The 10,323-nt window shown below is 45.4% G+C and overlaps 4 protein-coding genes across 4 annotated transcripts; 1 reads left to right on the top strand and 3 right to left on the bottom strand.

Moving 5' to 3' along the window:
* Window positions 1-207: 207 nt before the first annotated feature.
* On the bottom strand, window positions 208-524 carry F5147DRAFT_775695 (uncharacterized protein; the record flags this gene model as incomplete). The annotated part of the gene is made up of 2 exons (XM_041441759.1): window positions 208-449; window positions 497-524. 2 exons carry the CDS (start codon window positions 522-524, stop codon window positions 208-210), a joined length of 270 nt encoding a protein of 89 aa, XP_041290694.1.
* A 1,220-nt stretch (window positions 525-1,744) lies between these two features.
* Window positions 1,745-3,333, bottom strand: F5147DRAFT_775694 (uncharacterized protein; the record flags this gene model as incomplete). The annotated part of the gene is made up of 5 exons (XM_041441758.1): window positions 1,745-2,176; window positions 2,239-2,382; window positions 2,440-2,547; window positions 2,755-3,120; window positions 3,181-3,333. 5 exons carry the CDS (start codon window positions 3,331-3,333, stop codon window positions 1,745-1,747), a joined length of 1,203 nt encoding a protein of 400 aa, XP_041290693.1.
* A 1,809-nt stretch (window positions 3,334-5,142) lies between these two features.
* Window positions 5,143-8,712, bottom strand: F5147DRAFT_746600 (uncharacterized protein; the record flags this gene model as incomplete). Its single annotated transcript, XM_041439864.1, has 13 exons — window positions 5,143-5,586; window positions 5,647-5,786; window positions 5,909-5,990; window positions 6,057-6,187; window positions 6,408-6,492; window positions 6,545-6,641; window positions 6,774-6,853; window positions 6,916-7,123; window positions 7,184-7,380; window positions 7,444-7,623; window positions 7,694-7,912; window positions 7,967-8,274; window positions 8,643-8,712. 13 exons carry the CDS (start codon window positions 8,710-8,712, stop codon window positions 5,143-5,145), a joined length of 2,241 nt encoding a protein of 746 aa, XP_041290692.1.
* A 687-nt stretch (window positions 8,713-9,399) lies between these two features.
* F5147DRAFT_775691 (uncharacterized protein) lies at window positions 9,400-10,099 on the top strand (the record flags this gene model as incomplete). The annotated part of the gene is made up of 4 exons (XM_041441757.1): window positions 9,400-9,637; window positions 9,786-9,804; window positions 9,851-9,945; window positions 9,996-10,099. 4 exons carry the CDS (start codon window positions 9,400-9,402, stop codon window positions 10,097-10,099), a joined length of 456 nt encoding a protein of 151 aa, XP_041290691.1.
* Window positions 10,100-10,323: the final 224 nt, after the last annotated feature.

The following is a 10,323-nucleotide window of genomic DNA, read 5'->3' as shown; positions in this document are numbered from 1 at the left end:
ATATATTATAGATGAATAGATAAGTTGTTTAGGGTGTGACATGGGTGGACCTGTGTGGCACCTGTACCCAATCCATGGGTAGACAGAGCTTCAGAGGCCTACCTGCACCCATACGGGTGAGAGTACCACAGGTGCGGGTGGATCCACAGATGGTATGGGTCACCCATGGGTGACACATTATGAATTGTAGATACAACATAGGTAATACTATGCAATATCAATCACAGTCGATTTTGATGACACCACCCTGCCTGTTTCTTTTTCCTTGCCCTTTGCCATCTTCTGCCGCATGATATTTGTGGTGACACTGAGATCCAGCATAAGAGGTGTGTTGAACCATGACCCAACAGCAACCTGCGCCTTGAAGGTCTGAGAGCTGATACTGTGTTGAAGATGGTTCACTTGTAGATGGCCATCAGAGAAAGTACGTTTGGCATCAACTGAGGAAGCTATGGAGCATTAGATCACTGCTAATACTACTTGTAAGCCTACATACCAGGTGCAGACAAAAAATCAAGGGCCATTTGAGCCAGTCAAGGCTGAGTGGCATGAGCATTCTCCCAATATTGAAGCACTCTGCCTGCAGCCAGGATCTCGGTTCTTGAAACACATGCAGCATCAAGGTATGCTTCAATTGAGTCAGGTGAGATTAAAGTGGCCTCGTCTTCACTGTAGGAAGTAGCTCATTTGCTAGTAGATGATGTGCACTGCAGTGTTGATGGTGTGTTGGTGACAGTTAAGGTTGGTGATGGGAGTGGTGCATAAGACTCAGTCCACTGCTGACAAACAACTCATTTAACCTCTGCATGGTCATCATCAAGCCAGTCAAGGTTCTGGTGGAACCACTTAAGTTTTCTGTCAGGAAACATCACTATTTAAATAATAATAATAACATCAATATGGTGCTACAGAGCTCGTATCATGGTCACTCACCAATGGCAATCCTATAGACCTCGTTGTCATCCATCAGGGCATAGTATTTGCTGACAATTTGAAGGGCAGCTTTTGCAGCAATTCAAATGACATCTGGCTCCTCAGTGGCATTGTAAACACGGTCCAATGAATGCTTGAGGCTTTCAAGCATGGGAACAACTTCATAGATTAAAGGCCCTTCGGCTTATGAGAAAATGTTTGTGAGGTCATTGAAAAGCTAGGTGACTAGAGCATGTTTAGCATCAAGGTTTGTGAATGAAAGATTCTGAACATACGGACTGTCGGAAATTTCCTAATTAGGTTTCATGGCCTTGCAACGCGTTGCAATGACCCAATGACAAACCTAGGTCTCAATGTGATGCAATAAAAGAGTCTCGCATTCCAATTATGTTCCAATTAGGTCACAATCGAGCCTTTCAACCAAAATTTCAACCAAGTTAGGCAATAGTAGCGACATTGAAACTGGATTGAGATCCAAATCTCAAGGTGTGTTTCAATAATGTCAGAATAAACACGCATAGGTTTCAAGTTAATTCGGACATCCTTGAGACAGAATAAATTTCATTGTAACCATTCAAATAATATTCAATCTAATATGCATAATCCTCCACTATTACCGCTACTGCTTCTTCTTGCGAGATCTCACTGGCCAACCACATTGCTGCTCTGCTGTATCAGTTGACAACTGAAACTGGTGCAAGTACGCCAGCCTTTTTGCCTCAGGCCCTGTCGAGAAGACGATGACCCAGAGGCTACAGCTTGTGACATGATCTCCCCATTGGTATTGCCTGTGAGTGAGACTGGAAGTTGATCAGGTGGCGGATCTGGGAACTGGGTTGATGATAGTTTCAGTGGCCTGGTCCAGGGGCGACGTGGCAGGGGTGATAGCTGGTACAGTGGGAGGGACAGGTGGCGCAATGACAACTGGAGTATCAATTATTGGTGAAGTAGGGGTTGTGGGAGGTGCAGGATCTTCATTGATAGTCGGAGAATCTGAATCTTTGCGGCCAGCATTAGCAAGAGCCAAGCGCATTAGATCAGAAGTGAAATCTTCGCCTTCAGCTTCTGAGGCTGCAACATTCGAGGTCGATGACTGCCAGACATGGGTATCGATTTTCTGACGGATCGAAATGATACGGGGCTCTTCCCAAAGCATGACCCATAGTTGCTTGTAGGCCGTGAACATGGCTGCATACGGTAGTCGAGACCTTGCACCGACTCCATCTTTAGTGAATGAAGTGTCCTGAGGACAGAATAAATATCAACTAAACAATCATTAGACACCGAGAGCTGATGATAGCGAACAAGGGACAACTCACCAGCAACCCAACCCCAGGCAAGGAGGCCAGGGGTGCATGATGTTATGCCCCACTTTCGAGCATTACACTTAGCGCGTGGCCACCCAACAATGTCCAGCGAATTTTTTCCGAACATTACAATTCTAATCGCCTGTTATACACACATTAGTACAAGCACAGTTTCTTCAGGCAGCCATAGCAAAAATACCTTTGCGAGCGGTTCCCAGTTACCGAAAACTGTTGACATCGTTAGGTCCATTTCTTGCCTCGTAAAAAGGACAGGTGGAAACATCGAAGATGATTGACCAAGCAGTTTCTGGATTTCGGGGATCAGTGTCTCGCTTCGTAAACCCGGTGTCGAAGTAGGAAGAATCAAGACCTGAAAATACGCCCTGCCATCACTCGCAACTTGCCAATCTCACTTGAGCGGCCACCTTGAAGATGTTGTCCCAGCTGTGGTGTTATATACCAATAGTCAATTTGCTATAATAGATCACATAACATTGAACTTAAGACCACATACCAACGATTGGAAATGACTAGTCGGTACAAAGCGATGAAGATGATCTGGGAGAAGTGAGTATAGCTCTGTTACAAGACAGAGTTCTTCTGCGCTCTTGGTTGCATAGCGGCTCCCAGATAGGATGGCAGGTGGAGGCTTCGGCACAGGAAGTTTGAGGATGCGGTGCATGGGTGGGAACATCTCTGCAATGATACCATACTTGCGGGAAAAAGTTGCAAGTTCAGCGTCAAAAGCCTTCAGCTCATCTGGAATTTGGGTACTCGAAGACGATCGCCGTTGATTTGCTGATAATGTCTTATTCGTCTCGCCTAAAGCACGATTATTGTTCTTGAGCGTTTGGTTTTCAAGTTGTAAGCGCCAGATGATCTTCAAGGAACACGATTAGGAGAGCATATCATAATACATAGTTGCAGGAATGAAACATACCTCCATGTCCTCGTGTTGCGGCATTCGACCATTCAAGACCGTTGGCTGGCTAATTGACGAGACGCCGACAGACGCTGGACCAGAGTCCGATTCATATTCGGACGAGTCAGAGTTATCAGGTGTGCCAACTTGACGGGGAGCGTACTGGGGCATAATAGGAAGGATTCGCGCAGTAGATTGGGAGACTGATGGCCACAATGATGTGTGATGGGCGATGGAGAATTTATAGTCGAAATTTGCTGTGTGTTGACAACCGAGCAGCGTTCGGTTCAGAATCGGCACCAAGGGAAGATAATCCATGTGGCAACTTACATGCATAATGTACTTGATAACATGTAATAACATGTCAGAAAGTAATACAATGAATCAGACATGAGGTAGTTTACCAGTGTGGCGTCGCCTGGACTATATTAATGTCTGGCAATGCAAAGACCCTAAATCATGAAAGATGAGTAAAAAGGTCGCAAGGCGCAATATAATTTGAGCGCACTGTTTTAAAAGTAACAAGCGATGACAACAGTTAAACGTCTGAATCGACGTCTAAGGTTCTGAATCAGCGATGCATGAATGTTGGAACCAGGTTGCGACCGGGTTGTGACCAATGGACTTGGCCGAAAAAACACCATGTCAGCTTATTACATAATGCTGTAACCGTCATGCTCACTGTTACAGTTATTATTACTGTGATAATATCTCTGATAAGCAATTTAACATGTTCCAACTGCACGAAATTAACTAGACGGAGCACGAGATGTGTCAGTATCTGATGTAGGAACACTGAGGGAGTTCGAGGACATGGTCAAGAAGGATTTCATAGGTCAAGGACCTTACCCAACTTATATTCTCCCTTCCCCCTCAAAGACAACCCCTCCTCCTACCACGAATCCCTTGCCACCACCTCCAGCCGCTTTGACACCCACATATTGTGGCGCAGGGCATGTTTCAACTGCGCGAAATTAACCAGATGGAGCACGAGATGTGTCAGTATCTGGAGTACTTACTCATTTTCCAAAGCCGCATGGGAGCAGGAGGTTATTACAACCATCTGCGAGTGCAGAGTGGACATGTGGGGGGGGGGGCGTGGCGTGCACAGCAGCCCATTGCCTTCTGTGCCGAGCCTCGAGGTGCACCAATGCCAGGTCAGGCCCTGACCCAATCTAGATTAAGGCTAGTCTGAACAAGCAAGCAACCGCAACTTCGGCTGTGGCTTGAAAACGTCAATGAGAAGCTCTCTAGTCACAGGTGCGCTTGAGAGGTCGAGGTAGGTAAGTTCACCAGATGTGAAACATGGCGCGGAAGATGCTATTTCAGCTGGATCTTCCGTGGTGAGTGGAGATGGGAATGTTTGGTCACCATATAGCGTGAGCTCCTGGACTCGCGCTGCTGCTGGTGCATGAACGAGGAAATCCCTGATACTGGACTCGGTTAGATGAACACGCAGGGGCCAGCACAAGCGAATGCAGGTGAATGGTTGAGCCCCCAAGAGCAATAAGTAGATTCAGTGTGACACTAAGGACGCAAAATGACAAAATGACGATGTAAAATGGACATAGTATGGACATAAAAATGAAAGTGTTAGGGTGCGAAGTGTGTAAGTGTAGGGGAAGGGTTGAAAGGCAAAAGTAAATGCAAAATGTAAGGCAGGAATGAAGCATGCAGACAAAAGGGATATGCAGGAGGGACAAACCATGGACTTCCTCTCATCACAATAACTCCCCGATCCTTCAATCTCCTCGCATTTGGTTGCCATCGCATTGGCACTTGCCTGTGTGGACTGGGGCTGAACGCCAGGCGTTCGAGGGTGCTCGAATGTGTGTGCGGATGGTGGTGAGAGGGTGAGGGCATGAACAGGTGCAAGCCTGAAGTTGCGTGAGGGCGTCAATAGGTGCGAGTGTGAAGTTTCATGAGGGATGCGTGAAAAGGATAAGGGTGATGGTAGACGAGTGACGAGTGACGAACCTGTTAATAACCAGCCTCTGTACGAATTTCCTTCATTCGAAGGAAGATATCTGTATCAGTCGTATCAACAACCAAGAACTCGTTCACTCTCGAACTATCCTCTGCCAGTACACAACCACGGATTATTGACTGGACCGAAAAGCACTCAGCAGAGGCTCTGGGCTTCGCCTTGACTCGCCAAAATTTGAAGTCTTTATCCTTCCGCGGTCGAGTGCCCACCGGTTGATCGTATGGGAGTGTGAGTGCAATAGGATATGTGACATCCCCAACTATGCAGGTGAAGACTGACAACAGTTTGGCAAAGATGGGACCAGATTCTGCCTGCAGGATGACGCAATCATATCGAGGTGATCCATGGAACATTGGATTACATCGGAGATAGTCCACGGAAATTCGCCAGTCAACGAGTGACTCGTAGCTAACTTTGATGAATCTGAACTCGGTTATCTGAGCAAGGGTAAGATATTATCAGTAATGTCATTCAAGGGCTGCAGATGTTCGACGCACCATGTCATTCACAGCAAGTTGAATACGTCTTCCGTTGGGAAATGGTATACCATTAGCGGCAAATGCACGATTCAAAAATTCATTAAGTTTGATCCGGAATCGATCAAAGGCTGCATCGCCTGCGTTAGCTGCTTCAATATCTGCAAATGATTTGAATTGCCTGCTGCGAACCAAGACTAAAATGCTGCACATCAGTTGGTTCAGTTGATTCGAGCCCATCCGAATTAGCCTCCAATGGATCAGGTTCGTCGATTGATGGGACTGTCGAGATTCTGCGCATCAAGGCACTCCATCTTGCTACGAATGTATTCCGCAACTAAGCTATCATGATTGTATCGAAGAATCTTTAAAACATGTTGCTCTATCAGCACTCGATTCACATTGTATCTAAGAAGCCACTGGTGCATTACCTGTTCTGCGAAATTCTTGAAGTTTGTACGATCTTGATAAGTGTTCTTCAGTGGGCCGTGCATTTTCTCATTTGGCTTTGTATTGTAGTTTCGGGTGACGCCCTTTGCCTCGATGTCGTCGAAGAGATGAGCTGGAAAGATGCATCTTGGGAAAGTTCCATGACTTCTCTAAGAGGTCTGCTGTATCTTTGATATATATCTGACTCGTAAATCTGAATTAGTAGCATCAATTGACGATATACAACAAAAACATACATCCATAAGTTCAGTAAGCTCTGACAATGTATTTCGGCCATCCCTGATCGTATCCTCAGTGTGGACCTCGAGCGATGCATACATGTTGAATTCTACGTAACTCCGAATACAACTGAAGCAGAAGGTAAGCCTGTGGGTCCAGATCATGCTTGAATACATTATGGGCAGCGAAAACAATCAGCTATTAAATGACGTGAATAATTGATCAAAAGCTTGAAATTAGATACACATACCTTCGATATATCCTCGTATTTTGTTCCATCAGCAAAGGATATTGATACAACCTGGTCAAAATGATTCAAATTTCGCCAATGTGGAAATGATTCGAAGCTGGCAATGTAAATTATCATCTACCTATTATTACAGACAAAGAAATACTTGCAAAGCATCAATTAACACCAGCAGCTTGCCGACCGGAATTAGTGATCCATTTTTGCAATTCAGTCCACAGGTGATCGAAACTTTCCCTCATCATTAAAGTGAAGTTTGTCGAAAGATAGAGCTCGGTAGACATCGGTGTGCTCCATGGTGTCAAATGCACTCTGACAGTGACAGTTACAGTAATATTAGACAAAACAAAACAAAATCGAGGTGAAAGACTTACATCGACATCACGGAGACTCTCAGAGCTCAATACCTGCTCTCTTACTTCTGCTGTCATAGACTCTCGAGCCCGAGCACGTAATGTCTTTGCATCTACAGACGTGCGAAGCCGATATGTGTTTGATCCCTTAGAGAGCTCCTCACGAGGAATGAGGCAAACAGGGCAAGGAAACTTTCCCATGAGTCCACGAATCAACGCCATCACAACTCTGTAATAGTGAACTAACTTTCAGGTTCAGATGTTACCTAGTAACATTTAGATCACTCACTGCTCTTCGTAGTCTGCAGATAGTATCAGTATTATTGGATAGAAAATGCAGACAACATCGTCCCAACATTTAACAGGAGATCCGAGCTTTGATAGCAGTGCGAGACAAGCAAGCAGCATCAAAAATGACATATGCCATACCGTGTTCTTGAAATTAACGAAGGTCAGCTTTCCGGAATGTTTCTTGTCTTCTTTTACCTATTGAAGTGCCAGTATTAGTTAGTGATAACACAATCATTGAGTCAAGCAAAAGCTACTAACAATGGGTAACCAACCTACAACTTGCCCACCACCCAAGCCCTCACCATTGCAAACAGCAGCAGGAAGATTAGCGCATCGCGCAACTATTGGATAGCCTTTTGCACGACCAAAGGATGATAATTTGGCTTTGTCTGCGTAGAGGATAAATGCAAGTGGTTTGCCATCTGATGGTATCTTCAACTGTTATGATATTCGATTAGTATACCGAGACGCACATTGAACTCATAACATGAGTAATAGCACCACATACTTGATGTTCCCAGAAGGCATTAGCAGTCCAAGGCTCATGAATATACTGAACGAATTTGTTGCCATCGAACTTCAAAAGCTGTTGGGCATCGAAAACAAAATGTGGACCAACTTCAGGATCTTGAAGTAGGTCCACCACCCAGTCCCATAGTGAGCGATGAAAAAATGGAAAGGTCTGATCAATGCCTTGGAAGGGCACGACAACCTCTTCCTTCGTAAACTATGGTATTCAAAGTAAGGATATATTCTACACTCAGAGTGATTGGATACAAACAGGAGTCAATTTGAACAAGGCTGCATCCCACATGTCTCGCATGTCTTTACAATTCTGAAGCATAAACAACTCGCATCTGCTGCGGTGAATGAGTTTGATGAACTGGTCCGTCTGCTCATGAGTTAGCGCAGCTTCATGGGCAAGTTCGGCCACTTCAAAGTCAATACAAGTGCGAAATGGACGCCAGGGCTCAGGATCAACTTTCGGAGGTGCTGCTGGGGTACCAGGGCCACATCTATAATCCTCGAAGTGGTAAACTTGAGTAGGGCGCCCACTGTTGGGGTGATACCGGACTTGTATATCATCAACTTCGAATTGAGATACAGGTGATGCTGTTCTGGACGGCGGCAGATGATCTAAAATACAGATGAAAGTTGCAAACTCGGATGTGCAGAATGTTTTCAAGACATACCTTGTTCAGATGTCTGTCCTATATCAGTATCATCTGGATGACTGAAGTCGACATCAATATTGATGTACTGTGAATGATCGCAGGCAGCTTATCAGTGGTCGAATGAGTTAGGATTGGTGATTAAGGCTGCAAGACAATCACGACTCACTAAAAGCAGATGGTCGTTCGCCATCAAAAATGCTACCTTGCTGCACATGTTCTCTCTCTACAGTGTGTTGACATTTAGTATTTTAGCGTGAAGCCGTAATGTCTGAAACAATGAACATACCTCGTCGAATAAGCCTCGCAAGCTCAACATCCTCTCTTCTTTGTTTGTATCGCTTCTGACAAGCATTCTCGTGTGTTCAGAATCCTTGACGACGGTATTGTGTGTTACAATATGAACACGTCTGGAGTGTGGGGTCAGAAGGCATCGAGATCGGTTTTGATCCAGCGGCAAGTCCAAGACACCTGATAAAATTCGTTGAAGGTTAATAATAGGCCTGGGGTAAATTAAACTATGAAGAGACTCACCTTTTTTGAGTCTTCGCAGAGTCTGATGGAGAAACGCTGGGTTCAGACAGTAGAGTTGAGTGTATGATAAGCTCTGAGGGTCTGGATATTCGGTCTAACATCATTAATACTAAGAATCAGTCTAATAAATTTAAAGACTTGACAACTGTGATAACGCACCTTGTAAACTATTGAAATTGTGCAATTTGACAGTCGAAGTGGTCTGAGGTGCGACTCAGTGTGTCAAAAAGTAGGATCGAGGGCAAATTGAGGGAGGATGGTGGTAGGAAGCAACACTGTAACAGTGAGGTGATTCGTACATAATTGAATCTGATGGGCCATCTGATGCATCATTACTAATGATAGGTACAACTCGGTATCAATAATGTGACTCACTTTCAATAGTGGGACTCAAGGTAGATTTTGGCGCCCGGCTACTCACGGCTAAAGCCTCGTCAGGAAAGTCGAAAAAACACAGCCTGCATGGCACCCGCAATTCGAAGTCAGGCTTTCGGAGTTTGAAACACCAATGCCTGCCCTTCGCCATCTTGCTCGTCGCTCAGCACGACTTAGAGCCAACACTCAAGAGGTGCGCTCAAATCCAATGGATCCGCAGGCCTCCTCGTCGCAACGACAACCTGAATCCAATCGTCAAGATACAATCAAGTTCGCTATCCAGTGGGAAAGGGATCATGCTCTCACTACAATCCTCATCAATCATCTGACTACTCACCCACCTGATTGTCGCATCCTGTTCTATTCTGATGGTAAGAAAAGCAATGCCTAACGTTGATGATGCCCCCTCGGCAAGGACAAGAATGAAATACATGATGTTATTGCCAAGCTCATCTTTGTGACCCACCCCAAATACAAGGACCGCATATCATCAGGATCTGAAGAAGTTTCGTGTGTCAGTCGCCAACTGCATCACAGCGTAAGTCTCTTTCTCTTGTTCTTATTTACGCTGATAAAATTTCAAGTCTCAAAAATAAATACAAGAAGTGCAAGGCCAAGTTCAGCGCAACGGGTGCTGGTGGTGGTGCCATTGGACGCGACTACTCGAACAACTTATTGGGTGAGTCCTTTATACTTATTTCTTGATCATTGACCGATCGAACTTTGCAGATGAAGTCAATGCTGAACTTCCATGGTATACCGATCTCAATAGCATGTGGCACTCGATCCCATCTTTGCGATTAAATCGCATTTCCATCCAGGCCGGAGGTTGACCACGCGGGTAATCTCTATGCGCTCGTACAGCGCATGGTGACCCTGGCAGGGCTGGTCCCTCGATGAATTTTGAGGGTGCCGCTCAGCCATCACACAGTGCATCCTCCCCCCAATTGCAGCCCCATCTGCCATCACACAGTGCATCCTCCACTCAGCTGCAGCCCCACAGTATTCTCCCCCCAGCCCCAACCCTCTAACGGCTCTTACAACAACAATCCTCCTA

The sequence above is a fragment of the Suillus discolor genome (assembly GCF_016758755.1).
Source record: "Suillus discolor strain FC423 chromosome Unknown F5147scaffold_42, whole genome shotgun sequence".
Taxonomy (NCBI): Eukaryota; Fungi; Basidiomycota; class Agaricomycetes; order Boletales; family Suillaceae; genus Suillus; species Suillus discolor.
This window is presented reverse-complemented; position numbering and strand designations above follow the sequence as displayed.